Source organism: Triturus cristatus, chromosome 1_2 (genome assembly GCF_964204655.1).
Source record: "Triturus cristatus chromosome 1_2, aTriCri1.1, whole genome shotgun sequence".
Taxonomy (NCBI): domain Eukaryota; kingdom Metazoa; phylum Chordata; class Amphibia; order Caudata; family Salamandridae; genus Triturus; species Triturus cristatus.
Window position 1 is genome coordinate 834,636,457 of NC_140580.1, and position 18,809 is coordinate 834,655,265.

Sequence of the window (18,809 nt, forward strand, 5' to 3'; positions counted from 1 at the left end):
GCCGGCCATTAATGATCGGATGAGTTGGGGTTGACGCGACCCAGCATATAGTGCAGAACTGGCCCGTTGTGGGACAGTGCTCACTGAAGTCCCAGATAAGCTTGGGCCAATGAAGCAGAAATAGGAAGGCTGGGTTGTAGAACTCGATGATGCAAACTGGCACGATGCACTTATGGCCCCAGGAGAGATTGTCATACCTTGCAGGCTGCAATTTATTCAACTAAATTATCTCCGCACGACATACCTGACCCTCTCTACCTTTGGCAGGTTGGAAAACTTCCCGGACCAAATATTTCTGGTACACCCACTCTGATGTGGATTTCTTGCATGTGGTTTGACAATGCCCTGATATTGTGTCATTTTGTGACTGCATAGCTAGAACACTTGCACGGGTGCTGGGGAGACACACTCACCACATGCCCAGAGTAGGTCTCCTGGGGATCCTGGCAGATATAGGAGGGAGCATGGGTGAGCGGAGGTTGGTGGGTGTTGCATCGGCCCTGGCCAAGCGTGACACCGTGCAGAAATGGAGCCCCCTGACTCCACCTACAATCTCTAAATGGAGAGGGCAATGGACTGTTGCTCCAGGTTGGAAGAGACCATCTACAGGGTGCGGAGTTGTCCACAGAAACATGCCTGGGTGTGAAATAAATAGTGGGGGTATAACGGACTGAGAAGCAATGCAGAATCTGACGGGCCGATACAGGACACTCTGTAGATTTTGCTGTGCTACTGCAAGATGGAGGGTGGTGGGCAGCAGGGGGGGCTGCGCTGCAATGTTATTTAAAAGTGCAAATACAAATTAAGTTACAAAAAAAAAACCTTCTCAACAGGAATGATGCAGACCCAGCTTACTATGCAGCAATCTTTAGGCAAGGGTGTGCACTTGGGAGACTATTATGCAGTAAGCATATGCAAGTGATGTACACTAAGCAGACTATAAAGCAATAATCAGTTGAACATGATTTACATTCAGAACACTATTAAGTTGTAGGCATAAGGAAGATGTTTACATTTAGGATTCTATGATGAAAAAACAATAGAACTTGTGTACATTTGGCATAATATAATGGAAAATATGTTGATTTTGTACACTGCAGTAGAGTTACCCTATCAAAATGATGCTCACAAGGTACAGTTGAATGAAATGATTTTAAGGCATTATTATACACTGAGCACAGTGATCCAGTAATCCATCCCAGTTCACTTCTCGCAAAAGAAAAATCTGTACATAAACCATAAACAGCTAAAGAAATAATGGCTATCAGACAAAATAAATATGTTTATTGTTAAATTGAGCAGCTGCAACCCTGTACTTAAGGATCAACACACAGTTAAGTAATCATAGCCTCCAGGGTACTGTCACAATATTTCTTTGCTAAATTGTTCTTTTTATCACAAGCTTTCTTACAATACGATGTCTCTCCGTAAACAAGTGATATAGGCCCTACAGAACTTTAGAACAGATTTACAAACACATCAGCCTGCCCCAAACCAAACCAGCAAGTTTCTCTAGTATTCTTTCCCACAACTAAATTATAGTTCATACAATCTGCCTGTGATAACAGTGGTTAACCCTTCCGAGTGGTACCCACTGAGACTGTCATCTGTTTCACTGTGCCACCAACAGTGGGTCAGGACAGTAACTTTGCAGACTTAAGACATCTGAGGCACAGGTGTCCCAGCATTTGACATGATTCTTCTTGGTCACATTTCTACATGGAGCCTGAGGTCCCACGCATGTGTAGGACAATTCAGTGCCTATGGCTATTAATGAGAATTCCCCTGAAAGAGAACTAGGATTACAGTTAAATAATTTTTCCTTACTGGGGTTTCCAGTCTCAGGTTTCACCGAGACAAAATGGTCAGTATTTTCAAAACACTAATATTTACCTTCGGGTTGGTCATATATGTTTCCCTTGTCAACTGCTAGATCAACTCCTGTGAAAACAAAGGCTGAAAAAACTATGTTTTGCAAAAAGTATAGATGCAAAACATGGACTGCTAAAATCATGACCTTACATAAATATCTTTCAACCAAACTTTCGACCTATATTACATTCCCACATCCAGCCAAATACACTTTCCACATACTGTAAAACTTAATTAATGTATGCTATCTCCAAACCCAGGATATGTGGCATCTAGGGGTCTTTTAGGATGGCGGGTGGACCCTAGCGGTGCAGGTAGCAGCCGCCAGTGGTGCGGCTATCCCACACCACCAATTAGGATGCGACCGCCACCCTGGTGGTCGCATCCCGCATATATTGCAGTGTGGCAGGCGATGCTGTAAGCAGCACCCGCCACAATGCAATATAAGAATGTTGTGCATTGGCATGCACAATGTGACAGGCACCGCGAGGTGCCTGCCACCTTGTGTATGCCAATGTTGGGGGGTACCATAGGCCTTTTCCGCCCGTTAGGCAATTGTGACGATTGCCTACTGGCGGAAAAGCAGCAGACGGACTTTCCGTCCGCCGCGATACCCCCAACCATGCTAATGTGGCAGGGGTAAAAGGCCATCCGGTGGGGTGTTTTGGCGTGCGGATTGCCACCACCATCGTAATAGACCCCTAAGTGTTTGATAGTGGAAACAGATCAGTTGAAATGTTTGTAAGGTGGTACATTTTTAAGGTCACGATGGATGTACCCTTTACAGCCAGCATTTTCACATGCTACTACTAGACTCACATACATGTTCTTGTCTTTTCTGCTATTAAGTTCTCCGTTGCTGGAGTCTTCAGCCAGAGTTTTCACCCTGAGAGTATATTCAGCATTGTCAAAAAAGCAGAAATCGACCTCATTGTCCATTACATACATTTCTCATCTTCAAGAACCATATGTGGTTCCACTTACAATGTGTCATGAGATTTTTTCTGGTCCGGTTTTCAGGATCAATCCCCCAACCCAGCCTGGGATATAGTTGCTTCACAGGACTGAAAAAAGGCTGCAATTGTAGAGAGACTTCAGTTTCTCAAATAAGTTGAGCTACACACATTCAGTTTGGTTGATCAGTTCATAAACCTAACTCCTGTGAAGCAGTTCTGATAATAATAATCACTTACCATTGCATTAAATCAAACGTAGTAAATAAAGTTTCAAATCTTTCATGGTACTCCTAGATATGGAGTTTCCAAATACAGGAACAGTCAACTCTATCCAATAGGGTTCACTCTTCAAGGAGGGCGGATCTTTTGCTTACACTAGGTGATGAACATAAGACAATTTCTGCACCCTACCCCGCCAAAACCTTTCTATAAAACAGCATTAGAATACTAAACCAATTCTCCTGATCAAAAGGGGGAGACGTGAGAATTGGAGTGGAGGTAACTGGCCAGAAATAGATTTTGTGCCTCCCCAATTTTGTTTAAATGATGTGTGCTTCTGTCCCGAAAGCAGCATCCTTGCAGCCCATTTCAGGTGTGTCCTGGTTCAACAAAGAGGTTGAAAGCACTTGTCCTGCGGAGGCCATGGCCGGGGAAGATCGCCCATGGATGTTAACTTCCATGGTGCTGGTAGTGATACGTAAGCTTCCGCAGTTCATCCCAGAAGAGCAGACTGAGGATGGTGTGGGGTCCTAGGCGCACATAAGCAGCCACGATCCCCTTGTACAGTGCCAAGAAGCCTTCTGTTTTTGAGATCTTCAGGAAGCAATCCACAAAACCCCGGTACAGCTTTCCCTGCAGAACCAAGAGAGATAGAGGTAAGGATGCAAGTTCAAATGGCAATAAATATTGTGCATCAACAAGAAGGTGGAGTAGGTGGCAAAGAGCACTATAGGTAAGAAAAGAAAAAGAGAAAAGGAAATCTGACAGTGGAAGGTTGAAAAGACCTGAAGAAATAGTTGAACCGAGTGAGAGCATTGAAGGAAGTCAGACAATATGAGAATGAGGAGCAATTAGAGGGAGCGGGGGAAGTAAATGAGAAAGAGAGATAGACAAAGTTGAAAAGAAACAGAAAAAAGGAAGCAATTGAAATGGTCAAAATTATATGAAAACAGAATGGAAAGTGACAACAGTGACCAAAATCTCTTGGAGGAGAGAGACAGTCTGGAGGAGGGGGTGGAACTACATGGCGACATCTTAAGAGTCCGCGCAGATGGTAACAAATCGTTTGCCATGTATCCCAGGGGTTCTACATGAGGATGCATTGAGCTACGGTGACTGCACTCTGTCATGTTACCACTTGAAGTGGATTAGCAAAGGCTACCAAACCTCAGACCTGACTATCGTTATCACTTAACACCTCAGTTCAGATGTGTTTACAGTGAATTGATCAGTTGTATTTAGGCTACCTATATATCAGACTATTTGTGAGTTTGTCTCAACAAACTGTCAGCATGAGCGGCCCCCTCTACAGTGATCATAGCTGCAGGCCAGTTGATTTCCACATGTGATTTATGTACCTATTATCCGTGTCCCAGTAAATGGTACATTCCATAAGTGTGAGTTGCATCTGCTTTTTCTAGACCCACTCACTGAGTGCACGGCCATCCATCTGGAGGCCTAGGTGTCGGTCATCCCCGAATGGTTATCCAAATGAACACACCCTCCACCCAAAGAGGGGATCAAAACATAAAGATGCTCTATGTGGTGTGGCATGGAAAGTCAAGTCAGACGTCACCCCTTGATGCCTCTGCAAGAAATAGCAGACAGGCATTCTGGATTTGAAGCACTTCTTTACCATCCTTCAGCAGAAGGAGTGAAAAAGTGATTGGTCCTCTCCTTGATCAGCCGAGGTGGCTCATGCACTGGAGTCACAAAGGACATTTAGGAAAGTAAGCCATTACCTCCTCATCCCTCTCGCTTATCTTACGCAATGCGGCCCCTGTGCCTTGACGACACACTCCCTATCACTATAAAAAGATTCCGCCCCCTACACACCTCCTATTCTTTTGTGTCTGTAGACACTGATGGGTGGGTGCAGTGCGCTCGCTCAAGCGAGGTTTGATTTAATGGGTTGGGTCTTTGGTCTTACCGGCTCATCTTGTTTGGCGGCATTTCATCATGACCTGGAGTTCATACATTATGTGTTTCTGCTCGGCTGCATTCCTTCCTTTGAGTATGGTTTTCTCGTGGCAGCAGGGCGTCGTATGCGGCACAGCCTACTCGTGGGCCTCTCTGCACACGTCAGAGCAGTGCTCTGATTGCGGTGTGGACATGCTAGCCACACTGGAATGGCTGAGCAGCCTGAATCCAGGGGTTTGAGTGCTTCAGTATTTTCTTGCAATCCTGTTCATCACTTGCACAGGCCATGAGCATATGACATATTACTTAGATTATTTATTTTTCATGGGGAACCTGGTTTCACGGACTGTGAGTGTTTGCTGGCAAGTTTCAAGGAGCTCATGGGGACCTCGAGGTGCCCTTGGCACCAGAAAAGACAGTGGGTCCCACCTCAGTGATTTAATTTCTCGAAATCAAAATTGATTGTGGAGTAATGGAAGCCAAGTTGCCTGAAGATAAAAGGACTATGAATTAATTTCACATGCAGTAGTGGGAGCAGGTAGGACCTTTTGCAGGAGGCTGGGGTTAGCTCTTTCAGGGCTACCCTTGCTGCACCATCATGTGCGTCTGTCAGTGAGGGGTTAATTGGGATCTGAGGAGGTGGTGAGTTTTTCCTCACTCTTTTAATGGGATTCCCTTAACTTAGTTGACAGAAGTGGACTGGGATGTACAGATTATTTCAGATGCTTCAGGAGCATTGACTTTTTGGAATTCTTTCCCCTGCCAGAAGCTGTGACACCGTGGGGAGACCAGTTAGTGCGCAAGAGGGTTCTGTTTAGAACAGACAATATGTCAGTGGTGCAGGTAGCGAGGTGCAGGTAGCGAGGGATGCGCAAGTGTTGAAGTTGTTGAAGGCTGTTGTGTGGAAATGCCTACAGCTTGACATGGTATTAAGGGCCAGGCATGTTCCAGGTGTCGACAATGACATGGCGGATGCTTTTTCTCGTTCACAGTGGGAGAGATTCCATGGACTTGCCAGGGAGGCGGACAAAGTGAGGACCAGAATGCCTCAACGTGTGTGGACAGTAGGAGAAAAAGAATGCTTCAGTTGGTTGAGGATTCACTAGCTGTGTCCACAAGAGCAGCATATTCCCAGGCTTGGGCTGAGTTTTTAGCAGGAGGGTGAAAAGGAGGTTAGATGCCGGGGCTAGAGTGAAAGGCGTGATGCCATTCATTATGACATTGATTGAGTAAGGCCACTTGAGGTTCACAGTTTCTGGGAAGTTAGTGGGTTTTGCATTCACAGGAAAGCTCTGGTGGGGTTTTGCCCCTTCTGCAGGCGAGCTATGTAAAAGGATTCTGGAAGGGTGGTCAAGAAAATGGGTCAGTTTGGTCCGAAGAGGAAGCTTTTGATTTTGAGTATCTAGTGTGAAGTGCTTCCGGTGCTTCCGGGGGTTTGCAGCACATACAGTCAGGTGGTATTGTTTTCCACACTTATGTCATGGATGTTTTTTGTCATGTTTCTAGGGTCTTTCAGCACTTGGGTTGGCGATATAGCGCAAGGCTCTGGCGCGCACTGGTTTGGATGCTCGAGGCAACGGTACACATTCCTTCCAGATTGGGATGGCTACAGAAGCGGTAGGCAGGGTTTGAGTACGGAAATGATAATGGGTGGGAATTTAGGGAAAAGGTCATCTAACTGTTTCCTGTGTTATGTTAGAGAAGGAAGTTACTGAGACACGTACAGGCTGTCAAACTTTTGTTTCTATTTATCAGGTTCTGCCACCGGCTTTGAATATCTGGATTGTGGGACACTTGGTAAAGTGGGCTGAGCGGCAGGCCAAGTCCAGTACACACAGTTCGAATTTGGGTTTTATTGCTGGCATGCACACTATCTCTTGGCAAGGAAAAGGAGGAATGAGATGGAGAAAGTTAATACCATGTTTGAACAGACTGTTGGTAGGGATTGGGTGTCAAGATATTTTACTGTTACATCTTGGCGAGAACGATTTGAGGATACAGAACGGTCTATCTTTGTTGAAAGACACAAATAAAGACTTTGAAGTAGATCAGCAGACGTTGGGTAGGTTGCCATGTCATATGGACAGAGTTAATTCCTAGGAGGGCTTGGTGAGGGGTGCATTGCCCAGTAGCAATAGATAAGGCCAGGAGGAAGCTCAACACAGGGATTTTATAGGGACGTTTGCTTAGGTACGGTAGATCACACAGACTTGCGTTATGAAGATGTCGAATTTTTCCGGGGAGACGGGGTACATTTGTCCTTTATGGGCATGGAGTTATACTCGTTACAGCTGAAGTTGGTGATGTCTAAAGTTAGACAGAAGGAGTACGGGGGCAGAAAAAGGCATAGGGCGCCTTCCTTTTTCTTGGTGGACATCATTTAACAACGTTTATTTTTGTTGACAGCGCCAATTCAGGCTGAAAGGGAATGGGTAGATAAGTTCACACCTGGATGTCCCAGGAAGTTAAAGGTTCTGTAGGAGGTCTAGTTGAGTTGGGGTTAGTAGTTTTAGTAAAGGGGTTGGGGAGTTTAAAGGTCACAGTTGCAGTTCAGCAGCTCTGGAGTGAGCACACTATTACTGTATTAAGTTGTTGTGGGGGGTAGATTTTAGGGGAGGGAGGTATCTTAACATAGGTGAGCAAAGTTGTATAGAGTGGCTCTAGTTTTGTAAGGTAAAGGCCCAGGTTGTTTTGTCATGTGCATCTGTTTCAATAAAGCATCTTTTTTTAACAGAAACCTGGTGTCAGTGCTCAGTGCTGCTCCCCCTTACCCAATTGGGATTTGCGGGGCAGCCAACCGCAAAGAGGTCTTCCCCCCGGATAATTTGGGGATGTGGAGCAGTCTGATGACTGCTCAAGGATTTGGGCAGGTTTTGGGCAACTTTTGTAGCCGAAGGGGTTTAAAACCGGTCATTTGTAGGTACCAGCCACTATTTTATCTTAGTGACACACTGGCTGGTACCTAGCTAGTTAACGTTTCTGCTCCTCCCAACCATCCCTTCATTTTGGCTTTTTTTCAAGGGGGGGGGGGTCCTGGGGTCCTCTGGACCTGGCTGGCTTCATTTGAACAGGTGTGCAGCAGGTTCTTTATGTTATTTAGGGTTGTCGCTTTGAAGCACGGGAATAGGTGGTTGGTGGTGCGGTTTTAGCCCGGGTAGGTGTGGCAGCTGGTTGTCACCGCCTGAGGTGGGGTCCATGGGTCAGCACTCCTGCCTATGGACATACTGTGGCCATGAGTCCTATGAGTGGCCGGTTCCTGGTGCTGTATGGGTTGGGGGTTTTCTGCCTGTGTTGGTTCTGTGGATCCTCTACGACTGGGTGATGTCCTTTCTGTCTGGAGGCGGTCCTTACTGCGGCTCTTTCCCCTGTGGTCTCCTGTGGTCTGTCTGACTACTCTCGTTCTGTAAAGAGCATGCCTTCATGTTTCTGTTCGGCCGTGTCTTCAAAGGCTCTGTGGTTCCTTGTCGGTTCATGCCATGCCGAATCCTGGTCCTACCTTTTGATCTGGGGTCTGTTCCGGGGTTTTGGGCGAAGGTATTGGCCCCCCTGTTGGTTGTTCTTCATCTGCACAGGTTACTCCCCGTGTCAACACAACAGTTGGTCATTAGGGATTCTCTTCTTCTGTATTGTTCACATGTGCAGATGGAGCTGTTTTTTCATGGTTTCTGTGTGACTGTGCTGTAGTCACTGCTGGTTTCCTTTCACAGTCGTGTTTTCTTGAGGCCAGGTTCTGGGTGTTGCAATGTTGCCGGGACTCATGGGTGCTGTGGTTTTCTATGCATCTGCTGGCTCTATTATCTGCTCCTGTTTTGTTGACCTCACTTTGGATGTGGTTGCTTTTTTCCCCGGGTGTTTATCACAATTTGTCAGTTTCAGGGTTGGATGTCCTACTGTGTCCTTGGACGTTGGTGGTCTGCTGGCTCCGGCATTGTCCCTGTCTGCCTGGTTTCCACTGTTGTGGGTATTGATGGAGGGTCTGGAGTGGCTGCTTCCATTGGTTTCATCCCCCCTGAGGTTTCCATGTCTCCTGGTGCCCTGGTTGGTGAATCCCCAGTTGACGTTTTGGCAAATGAGAGGGGTGGCTTCCTGTTTATGGTCTCTCGGCCTCTGTCTCCTCTTTTGTGCTGGTGCTCGGTGGGTTTCTGCCACCACTTCTTATAATCTACATTGGGAGTTGTTTTGGGTTTGGTGTGTTCGGTTGCATGTGGTTCCGCTTCCTGTTTCTCTGCCTCAGGTGCTGGATTACCTCCAGGTTGGGCATTTTCTGCTTTCCAGTCCCTTGCTGGGGGGGGCGGGGGGTGGTCTGGTCATCGCTCTGGGTCTGATCATCGCTCTGGGTCTGGTCTCCTGTATCTTTAAGGGGTTGTCCCCTCCATGCCCTTTCCTTCATGGGTTGTGTCCCTCGTAGGATTTGCATCTGATTTAGCTGGCTCTCCAGTTTTCCCAGTTTGTGCCTCTGTTGTCTGTGGGGTACTTTCTGACTTTGCAATTGCTTTTTCTGGTGGTGTTAGCATCTGCTAGTCGGCCGGGGGTGCTTGTCTCATTGCCTTGCCTGTCCCCTTTCTTTTGTGAGTTGGGGGCCGGTTTTTGGTTCTATGGTTCTGTCCACTGTGTTGGAACTGGACTGTCTTTGCTTTTTGTTTGACCATCCATGTGCATTTGTTTGGGTATATCTCGGCATAAATGTTAAATATGTACAGTTGCCCTGGTCTTTTTTGGCTTGGTATGTCTCATTACGTAATGGAGATAAATGAGAGGGACGAGGAGTTAATGCTTCTATTACTTACCGGTAATTGCTTTACTCCATGTCCTACTCTCGCTTATCTCCATCCCGGCCCTCCCTCCCTCCTGGTTGTCAGACCAACTGTGTTCTACGGCAGCTTGGGCGGTACAGGAGGTGGGCAGGGGGAGATAGCTTTTTATAGTGGTAGGGGGTGTGTTTACAAGGTACAGGGGACTCATTGCATAATGGAGATAAGCGAGAGAAGGACACAGAGTAATGCAATTACAGATAAGTAATAGAATCATTGTTCCTCGCATTCAGTCCTACCCCTATCCATTTGCTCCATTTTATCACTCCTATTACATATCCCTTTTCTGACAATCTCAGTCACTGTCTACCAGTCTACTGTTATCTTATGCACTGTTTCTGCACAATCACATGTATGCATCAATGAAATTGTGTGTAATTTTTATGGAAGTGTGGATAACCATGCAACTGCTGCAATATGGTGCTGCTAACTCCTTCTATAATCTCTGAATCTCAAGATTGATTGGATCTGGCGTGTTATAAAATGCATTAATAATATTGCAAGAGGCTGTGATATGGAAGCTTGTTACTGTACTTTTTCTTTTAAAAAGAATGTATTCTTATTTCTCATCAGGTTACATATATTACAGAATCAGGGTAAGCCTTATTACAGTTAGTTACATTGACACATATCATAGTTCTGTACATCCTCCATATATCATATCATGGTGTCATGCTCCCAGTTCATCTTGACCATAGATCAATTCGGTCCACATAGTTAGGTTGGCTAATCGAATCCCGATTCCATGTTTTCTGCTCCTCCTCTCCCCATCCCTCCCAAAAACACAGGAGGAATTCTCAAGGGGACTCCTTTCTCCTCCTAAGTCCTACCACATTGCAGTCAGTCCATATTTGTTGTGTCCCAGCCAGAGTTCCCGCCTATGCAATCCTCCTTTTTGGGTTCAGTCGTTAAATCTTGTTACTGTGCTTACTTACTTTAACATATTCTCACATTGGGTGATCATGATTTTTGTATTTAAACATTCCCTTTTGGCCCAAACTCCTAAACTCTCCCTTTTGTGGACTCTTGGAATTTGATATATTTCTCTGATGCACACATTTGTGCAAGCAAATGGATATTCTTTGTGTTGGCAGCCACACCTCACACATTTTTGGCAAGTCAGCATTTGCTGGCATGAACCCAACATCTATTGCTTGAGGTGTTTCCACAGCGGTCTCTGAACGTGTTGTGAGTTTCAGCAGTGAGACTTTGAGCTTTGATAGGCATCTTATTTAGTCACTGGAGCAATAAAAGCTGATATCTTTCTGCTAAATGTTTTGTTTGTCTTGATAAAGGAAAACACTTAGATGCCAGGTATTCAAAATGTTTGATCTTCATAGAGGTACCGAATACATTGGACCATGTTTTCGCAACACGGTTCAAAAAGATATGGTTTCGACCTTTGGTTGACCTACACCTGAAAGAAGGTAAGCGTATGACTCACTCTGCCACAATTCAACCTATCTCTCAGAAACACCAACCTTCCAGACATATCTCTGAGTCTACTAAATAATTAGGGCTGGTCATGAAATCCACCAGTTTCTACACAGAAGCAGCCCACATGTTCCTCATTATTCTATCTCTTATTGGTTTGTGTGAGCTCATATTTAGGGTCTGGTTTCTTTTGTACCTGGATGTCCTTTAAGATACTTTGTTGTAATCCCAGTTTTATATGATATTCACAAAGAACCCAGATATGGAACGAGAGAACACATTCCTTGGTTCCTTTTGTAACTGGATGTCCTTTAAGCTACTTTGTTGTAATCACCATTTTATATGATATTCACAAGGAACCCAGATATGGAATATAAGAACACCTTTTTAGGGATATCCTAAATTGCCGTCCTCATTACTACTTGCCTTTTTTTCATGGCAGGGACATCGCCATGAAAAGGTGAGCGGAAAGACAAGTAATGGGCCAATAGCACATGGCTCTAGGGCAAAAATGTCCTTATGTAACGGGGCTGGTGTTAAGCTGGTGGCCTCCGATGTTGTCATGTCTGTGCGCACACTGTTTTCCTTGCACAACATGGTGCAAGGAAATAGTGTGCCCACCGGCACTGGTTGCAGGCTCTTTCCTAGAGCCACAGCATGTTACCACCATGTGCCACCAACACACCGCCAGCTCCTTGGAAATGACATAATTAGGGGGTCTGGAAGCGGCTGGCTTAGCGTCGTTCTCCCGACTGTCGATGTTGCAGGCTGGAGGTGTGACCGCCATAGTCAAAATCAGCCCCAGAATCTTTGCGACAATAGGGAATTTCAGGCTCATTTAAAGAATAATTGCTGAACGTTCAGGTCCCTCTTTCACCACACTCCTGGAAGAAGGTCCACCTCATTTTGAAATGCCTGATACAGAGGTCTGAATCCCCCAATGCGCTGAGGCTGCTTCTGCAGCCATGGTGAGAGCAACCTTGGGATAATAGATCATTTGTAGCAATTCAACAGTGTCCACATGGTGGAATTGCCACCAACCAATATGGTTTCTAAATATTTACTACAAAATTTGGGGTGCATTTCCAGTACCCAAGTTACATGTGTACATATCATCCTGGGAATTTTATGAATTTCTGTGAAAGACAAATATATTTACAGGGTGGTCTTCCACTGAGGGGACGCCAGTGAAGACAGGGACCAAAGGCCAGTGTACATTGAACGGCTGGTCTAAGACCATTTTCAGGCAGCTACCATGCCCCAAGGCAGACGTTCCAGCAGGTGTTTAGCATCAGCATTCCCCTGCTCTTATAATAGTGTAATGGAAGTCAGAGGAGGTTGGACAAGACCTCTGCTGTTTTAATGGGATTTGTACCATTAATGACCACTTCTGAATCAGCCTCCTGGTCCCCATTGCTACCGCTTAACATGTTAATGCTGTCTGATTTTTTTATCTGCTTATGTTTTGTAGTTCTCCAGAAGGCTCTGTCATCCTCCATTGCTTCTCAGTTGGTCCATCAGACCTTCCACACAGCCATGGGTGTAATAGAAGCTAAAAACAATTCTGCCCTACCACAGTTTGTTGTTGCCATAGTAACGCTATATAAAATTGATACATTGTTTCTTTAGTTACGGCCACAGTGCGCTACATTGCCCATTTGTTTCTCATTTTCCCTCTCATCCTTCTAGAGCCTTTTGCATAAAAAAAATATTTGTGGCTAAAAGACATGGGGCATATTCACAAGAATATGTCGGAGCGTGGAGCTGTTCCAAATTTAGCAGCGCCGCGCTCTGACATTTTTAAAACGCAGAGATGCCCTGAATTTAGAAGAATATGGCGTAACCTTGTGTTCTCACTAACACTGGCAAATTAAATTAGCTGCCTAGAGCCAATGCCGGCACCCTTAACCATAGTACCAGAGTGCCTGCGCTGCGGGGAATGATTGTTTATGTGTTTGTTACTTCTATATGTGCTGCAGAATGTAGCACACATAGAAGTAGCAAATCGTCATTGTTTAATGATTGTTTATGTGCAGAAAGGGACACATTCCTGCACAAAATCATTAATGGCGTTTTGCTCTTTCTATGTATGCTGCAGCATGAAAAAACAAAAACGAGGAGAAATAAAAGTATTTCTCCTCGTTTCACCATTCTAACGCCTGCTCTTGCATGGCGTTAGTATTTGGCACTGCCTCAGATTTACACCTCCTTGTAAATCTGTGGCAGTGTCAAAAGCAATGAGTGTTGTGGTGGAACGCCCACAGCAACATTCATTGCATGCCCCTTTCATGCTAAGTGACGTGTGTAAGGGGGCCTTATTTACAAGGAGGCGTTAAGCCACAACGCTGCTTTGTAAATAGGGAGAACAGCATATCGGCAACAGAACGTCACTAAAAGTGGCATTCTGGTGGTGATATCCCCTTGTAAATATGCCTCAATGGTTAGCCCATCTTTTCCAGCCAGTTAGCCCCCACTTCTTTTCCCTTTGGAAAAGGCATATATTCATTCACCTAACTGTCTTTATTAAAAACGTAGATTTTCTCTTCACTAATGGTAGGAAACCCCCTATTTCCTGAAACACACCCCTTCATTGCATTGTATGTTGGTACGGATATGTCTTTTATCCTAACCATTTCCGTGTTTGTGGAAGCTATAATATTTGTCTACCTATTTCCCATATTGTTTGGTTTTGTTTCTTACTTCCCTGAAAGCATACCTGTGTCCAGTGCCAAATTTGAGACGGTGGTTACAGTTGGAGCTCACCAGCACTCCTTTTTGGGGACCGACACTTATTTTTCTATAAAGATTTTGATCTAGTGCATGAGAAAGAAAAACACAAAATGGGGAAAGAAGGACGAAAAAGCCAGGAAAACAAAGACAAATGGAGAAAGTAGGGATGTTAAAGAGCACAAAAGATTGAGATAAAAGAGGCATGAAGTGGAATCAAGACTATGCAACCTTGATATTCAGCACCCTGACTTTCCATAGTGCTGGGCCGTGTGTTTCTAAGCAAAACGTTGGCTCCCTACATTTATTGTTTCACAAATTAAGTACTGCCTGTGCCTCATGAGCACTGCCTGTGTCTCTGTCCAGAGGAAGGGGAGATTACAGGGTTTTTCTAACGTTCTTAAGGTCGCTTAGATAAAAGCAAGTAGTAAATAAGACAATCACTTTGGATACGAGTTTATAAATATGAATCTTTACTGTATTTCATGTCTGCATAAGGCAGACAATAAAGCTGTCACAGAGGAGCCTCAACAATATAATTATTATTATTAACTCTGTATCTACGTACCTTGAAGATATAAATATAATAAAGCTACATTGATGTGGCGTTAAAATTACTAAGAGACTTATTTACAACCCCCTTGTGCTGCTGGTGCGTCACTTTTTTTGATGCACCTGCGGCGCAGTGTGCTGGCCCATATTTACAAGGCCACGCAAAGCCATCCTGCTTGGCTTTTCATGGCCTTGTAAATATGGCCTCCTTTCACGCATTACTTTGCGTGAAACAGGCGTGCTGTGGGTGTTCCCATGCAACACCCATGGATTCTGCCTAATTCCTAGATTTACAAGTTTCGTAAACCTGGGAATGCGTCCGAATCCTACGCCTCCTCAGGGGAGACATAAGAGGGGCCCACGGCTGCTGTCTTAGCGCCAACGCAGGGAAGAGCACAGGGATGCACCATATTGCTGTAAATCTAGCGCATCCCTGTGCTTTTAAAATGACGCCTCTTGCTGCAGCAAAATGGCTTGCGGCACCATGCTGTGTCATTTCCTCATAAATCGGGCCCTAAATGTATACTTAACAACATATACTTACTTTCATGATATAGTAGCAGTCCATGTTTTAGATACGATATTTGTGTAGGTTGATAGGAGGAACTCACTAGTTACAGAAACAGCCCAAAGCAGGACCAAGTATGATTATAATGGTCGAAGGGACTACTAGTGGCCATTGTTGTGGGCACACAGTTGTGGCAGGTTGGAGAGAACATTTTAGATTAGAGGAAAAGGAAGCATGGAGAAAGAGATTTGCAGAAGATAAAATAAGAATTTCAAATACTGAGTGTAGGAGGCTGGCTTAGTATATGATGCATTACAGCAAACAAATGATGGACGGAATGCTGACAATGCAAACATTCTCCCCCAGTCAAAAGATCTGGGTTAAATCCATTGTTCTTTTGCCCACTACGCCACCCCAGTTTGGACCCAGCCATATGCAAATCAGTCTTGACCCTGTGCCCCATGGAAACAGTCCAGACCGAACTGCCAGGCCGGGTCCTCCCTGGACCGGAAACAAGCATCCTGGGACCGGTTTCAGGGTATGTCACCCTTCTTCAGCCAGGCTAGCTTGAATCCAGTGGCGCAGTGAGGAAGGGACCCACGTCTGGGCATACCCATCCCACTTAGGGCAAAAAGTGTTACAGCAAACAAATGATGGACGGAATGCTGACAATGCAAACATTCTCCCCCAGTCAAAAAATCTGGGTTAAATCCATCATTCTTTTGCCCACTACGCCACCCCCGTTTGGACCCAGCCATATGCAAATCAGTCTTGACCCTGTGCCCAATGAGAACAGTCCAGACCGAGCTGCCAGGCCGGGTCCTCCCTGGACCGGAAACAAGCATCCTGGGACCCGTTTCAGGGTATGTCACCCTTCTTCAGCCAGGCTGGCTTGAATCCAGTGGCGCAGGGAGCAAGGGACCCACATCTGGGCATACCCATCCCACTTAGGGCCAAAAGTGTTACAGCAAACAAATGATGGACAGAATGCTGACAATGCAAACATTTTCCCCCAGTCAAAAGATCTGGGTTAAATCCATCATTCTTTTGCCCACTACGCCACCCCAGTTTGGACCCAGCCATATGCATATGCCTTACGTAAGTGTAGCACCCTGCACTAATCCAGGTGATCCCTATGGTGATTTTAGTGGTTTAGACGACCTTAGATAGGCTCTCTAAGTGGTAGCTGTGGAGAGCAGCCTTCTGGCTTAGTTTGGAGGAGTGTAAAGCAGCTCAGTTCACCAGTAGCTAACCTCTAGTAGAGGCTAAGTGAAAAAGAACCACACAGTGTACTTATAAAAATAGATATTTATTACAGTTACTCACTAACACTATACAATATCTTCTGCCCGGAGAAATACTGACAATGCAAACACTACTTGCAATAGAACAGTATGCAGCACCAATACACAGGGGTGCCCAGGGGGAGACCAAACCATATACCAATATAGTGGAATGCAAACCACAACACTAGTAGGGACAGGACCCAGGAGATGTAACAGAGATGGGGACCCACAATACCAACCCAGGTGAGAATCTAGGCACTCCAAGACAGTCGTATACAAAGAGGATATGCGACTGCGTACTCCATACTATTCAATGGGTACGTCGCAGTTGCAGTCTTGGAGAGAGAGGACAGTTTCCAGTTCACCCTGAAGATACCCCATGGAGGACAGAAGGTTGAGGAGCTACCCCACCCATTGATACCCTCGGTATCAGGATACCTACAACCAGGGCCGGACTGGGAACCAAAACCGGCCCTGGCAAAGTGCTTGGCCGTCCCCACCGAGCTCTTTGCCAGGGCCGGTTTTCGGCCGATTTTGTTACAGGGCCGATTGGCCCTGTAACAAAAACGGCCCCCAGGGGCCCAAAACCGGCCCCCACCCATGCGGCGCACCGGGGGATTGCCCGGTGCCCGCTACGGCCAGTCCGGCCCTGCCTACAATCCCAATCGAGCAAAAACGAGGACTTCAGGACGAGACCGCTGTTGCAGAAGGATGAAAGAGTCTGTTGAACCCGGGCGCGGGTTCGTTTAGAAAAGTACCTGAAAGCAGAGGGGACAGAGTATATGCCGCTCCGGGGCATCCAAGAAGCACGAAAGAAAAAGGCCACTCGAGTTCAATGAAACCGGTCAGTTGATGAAGAGGCTTCAAGTACGAGTACACCGAATCGGTAGCTCTACCCCTGCCACCACGCTGATGAAGACAACATAATCTGTCCTTCCAACCAACCGCGTTGGCACGGGTCAGTTATAGTGGGGACAGACTTGTCGACAGAACCTTTCGATGCGTCCAACTCCGTTGACACGAGTCGGTTGTGGTAACCGATACGGTTACCGTGTGATAAAGCAATGCAGTGACTCGGTGCACACGGGTTCGGTTGCAGGGCATTCTACAAGGGATGCTGGCCTCAACTAGATGAGAGAACAACTCATACTTCGAAGTAATGCAGAACCACCACCTCTGTTGCTAAGCCTTTTAGAGCCTGTTGGAGCCCAGATTTGGTGGAACCGGTCGATCGTGTTGCGGTGCCTGCGGATGAAGGGGAGTGACTCCTTCACTCCTAGGAAGATTCCTTTGGATGTCTTTAGATGTCCACAGGCCCAGGAAGGAACCTGTATGGAGCACGGACACTGGTGGTGCAGCAGGTTTGCAGGCCGACGGGGTCAAGAACAGACAGTCTTCTCAGTTGCAGTGTCAGTCTCAAAGCAAAGGATGATGCGATCAGTCCGGCACGGTAAGCACGACTCGGTCAGGATGTCCAGACTATCAAAGATGAAGTGGACTTGGAGCTGAATCGAATCCCACAACGACTCTAGGGACCCACCCACAAGTAAGCCCTTAAGTACCCTAAGGTGAGGGTTGGGATGTTTCAGGGGTCCTCCCACAGGAGGTGCTGGACAGTGGGGAGGATACTTCTATGTCCTTTGACTAGTTTTGCACCAGAGCTGGGGCCAACGGCTCCCTGAGCTGGTTTAAACTGGAGTATGCAAGGAGGGCACCAAATGTGCCCTTCCAGCAGACTATCTGGCCCTGGCAAGAGCCCCTACCCCGACATAATACACAAAATCCTGTCTGGGAGGCGGTCACACCTCCCTGTGACAGAAAACCTAATGTCCTGCCTTCCCCTGCTCTGGCTTAAAGCCCAGCACCAGGAGAGCAGAATCGTGTCTGTGGTCGACAGCAGTCCTAGATTGCTGTCAGGCTCTGTAAAATCGGTCCCGGGAGCATGGAGGGCTTCCGGAGGGGCCCTACTGTGGATGGAATCATACCTCCAACACTGGATATGGTGTTAGGGTATGATTCCAACATATGTGATACCAAACATGCCCAGGATTGTTCCAGCCAGTTCAGAGATGGTCATCGCATAATGATGCATGTTCTCTTTATCTTGTAATAGCTGATTCACTGAAAACGTTTGTAGAATGAACTCCGGGGTCTGCTCCTGCAGGGCCACCCTCACACTCGGAACCGAGCACCCTGCCATTGGGACGGAAAGGCCTACTAGAGAGGTGATACAAAGGTTTCAAGTGCAGTGATGTAAGATATAAGGGAACTTATATCTTTCATGAGAGCTGCATGCACCAACTCACACAGTCTGCCATGGCAGGCCTGTAGTCAGAGTTTTGAGGGTCCCTTATGGGTGGCATAACACATGCTGCAGCCCATGGGGGACCCCTGGGGTACCTAGGCCCTAGGTACCTTAGTACCATATACCAGAGACTTACTAGGATACATCAGCAGCCAATTAGGAATGTACCAAGAAACTCATCATAGCCAATTTAAGGATGAGGTACAGTGACTGGGGTCC

General features: G+C 46.2%; 1 protein-coding gene across 1 annotated transcript in view; it reads right to left on the reverse strand.

Moving 5' to 3' along the window:
• Nucleotides 1–1,262: 1,262 nt before the first annotated feature.
• The window catches only part of LOC146868103 (solute carrier family 25 member 34-like), a 130,848-nt gene continuing 113,301 nt past the window's right edge, over nt 1,263–18,809 (reverse strand). Inside the window, exon 5 of the mRNA XM_085608942.1 lies at nt 1,263–3,680. Within this exon, the coding sequence (XP_085465068.1) occupies nt 3,498–3,680 (183 nt within the window). The 3' untranslated portion in view covers nt 1,263–3,497. The remainder of the gene's footprint in view (nt 3,681–18,809) is intronic.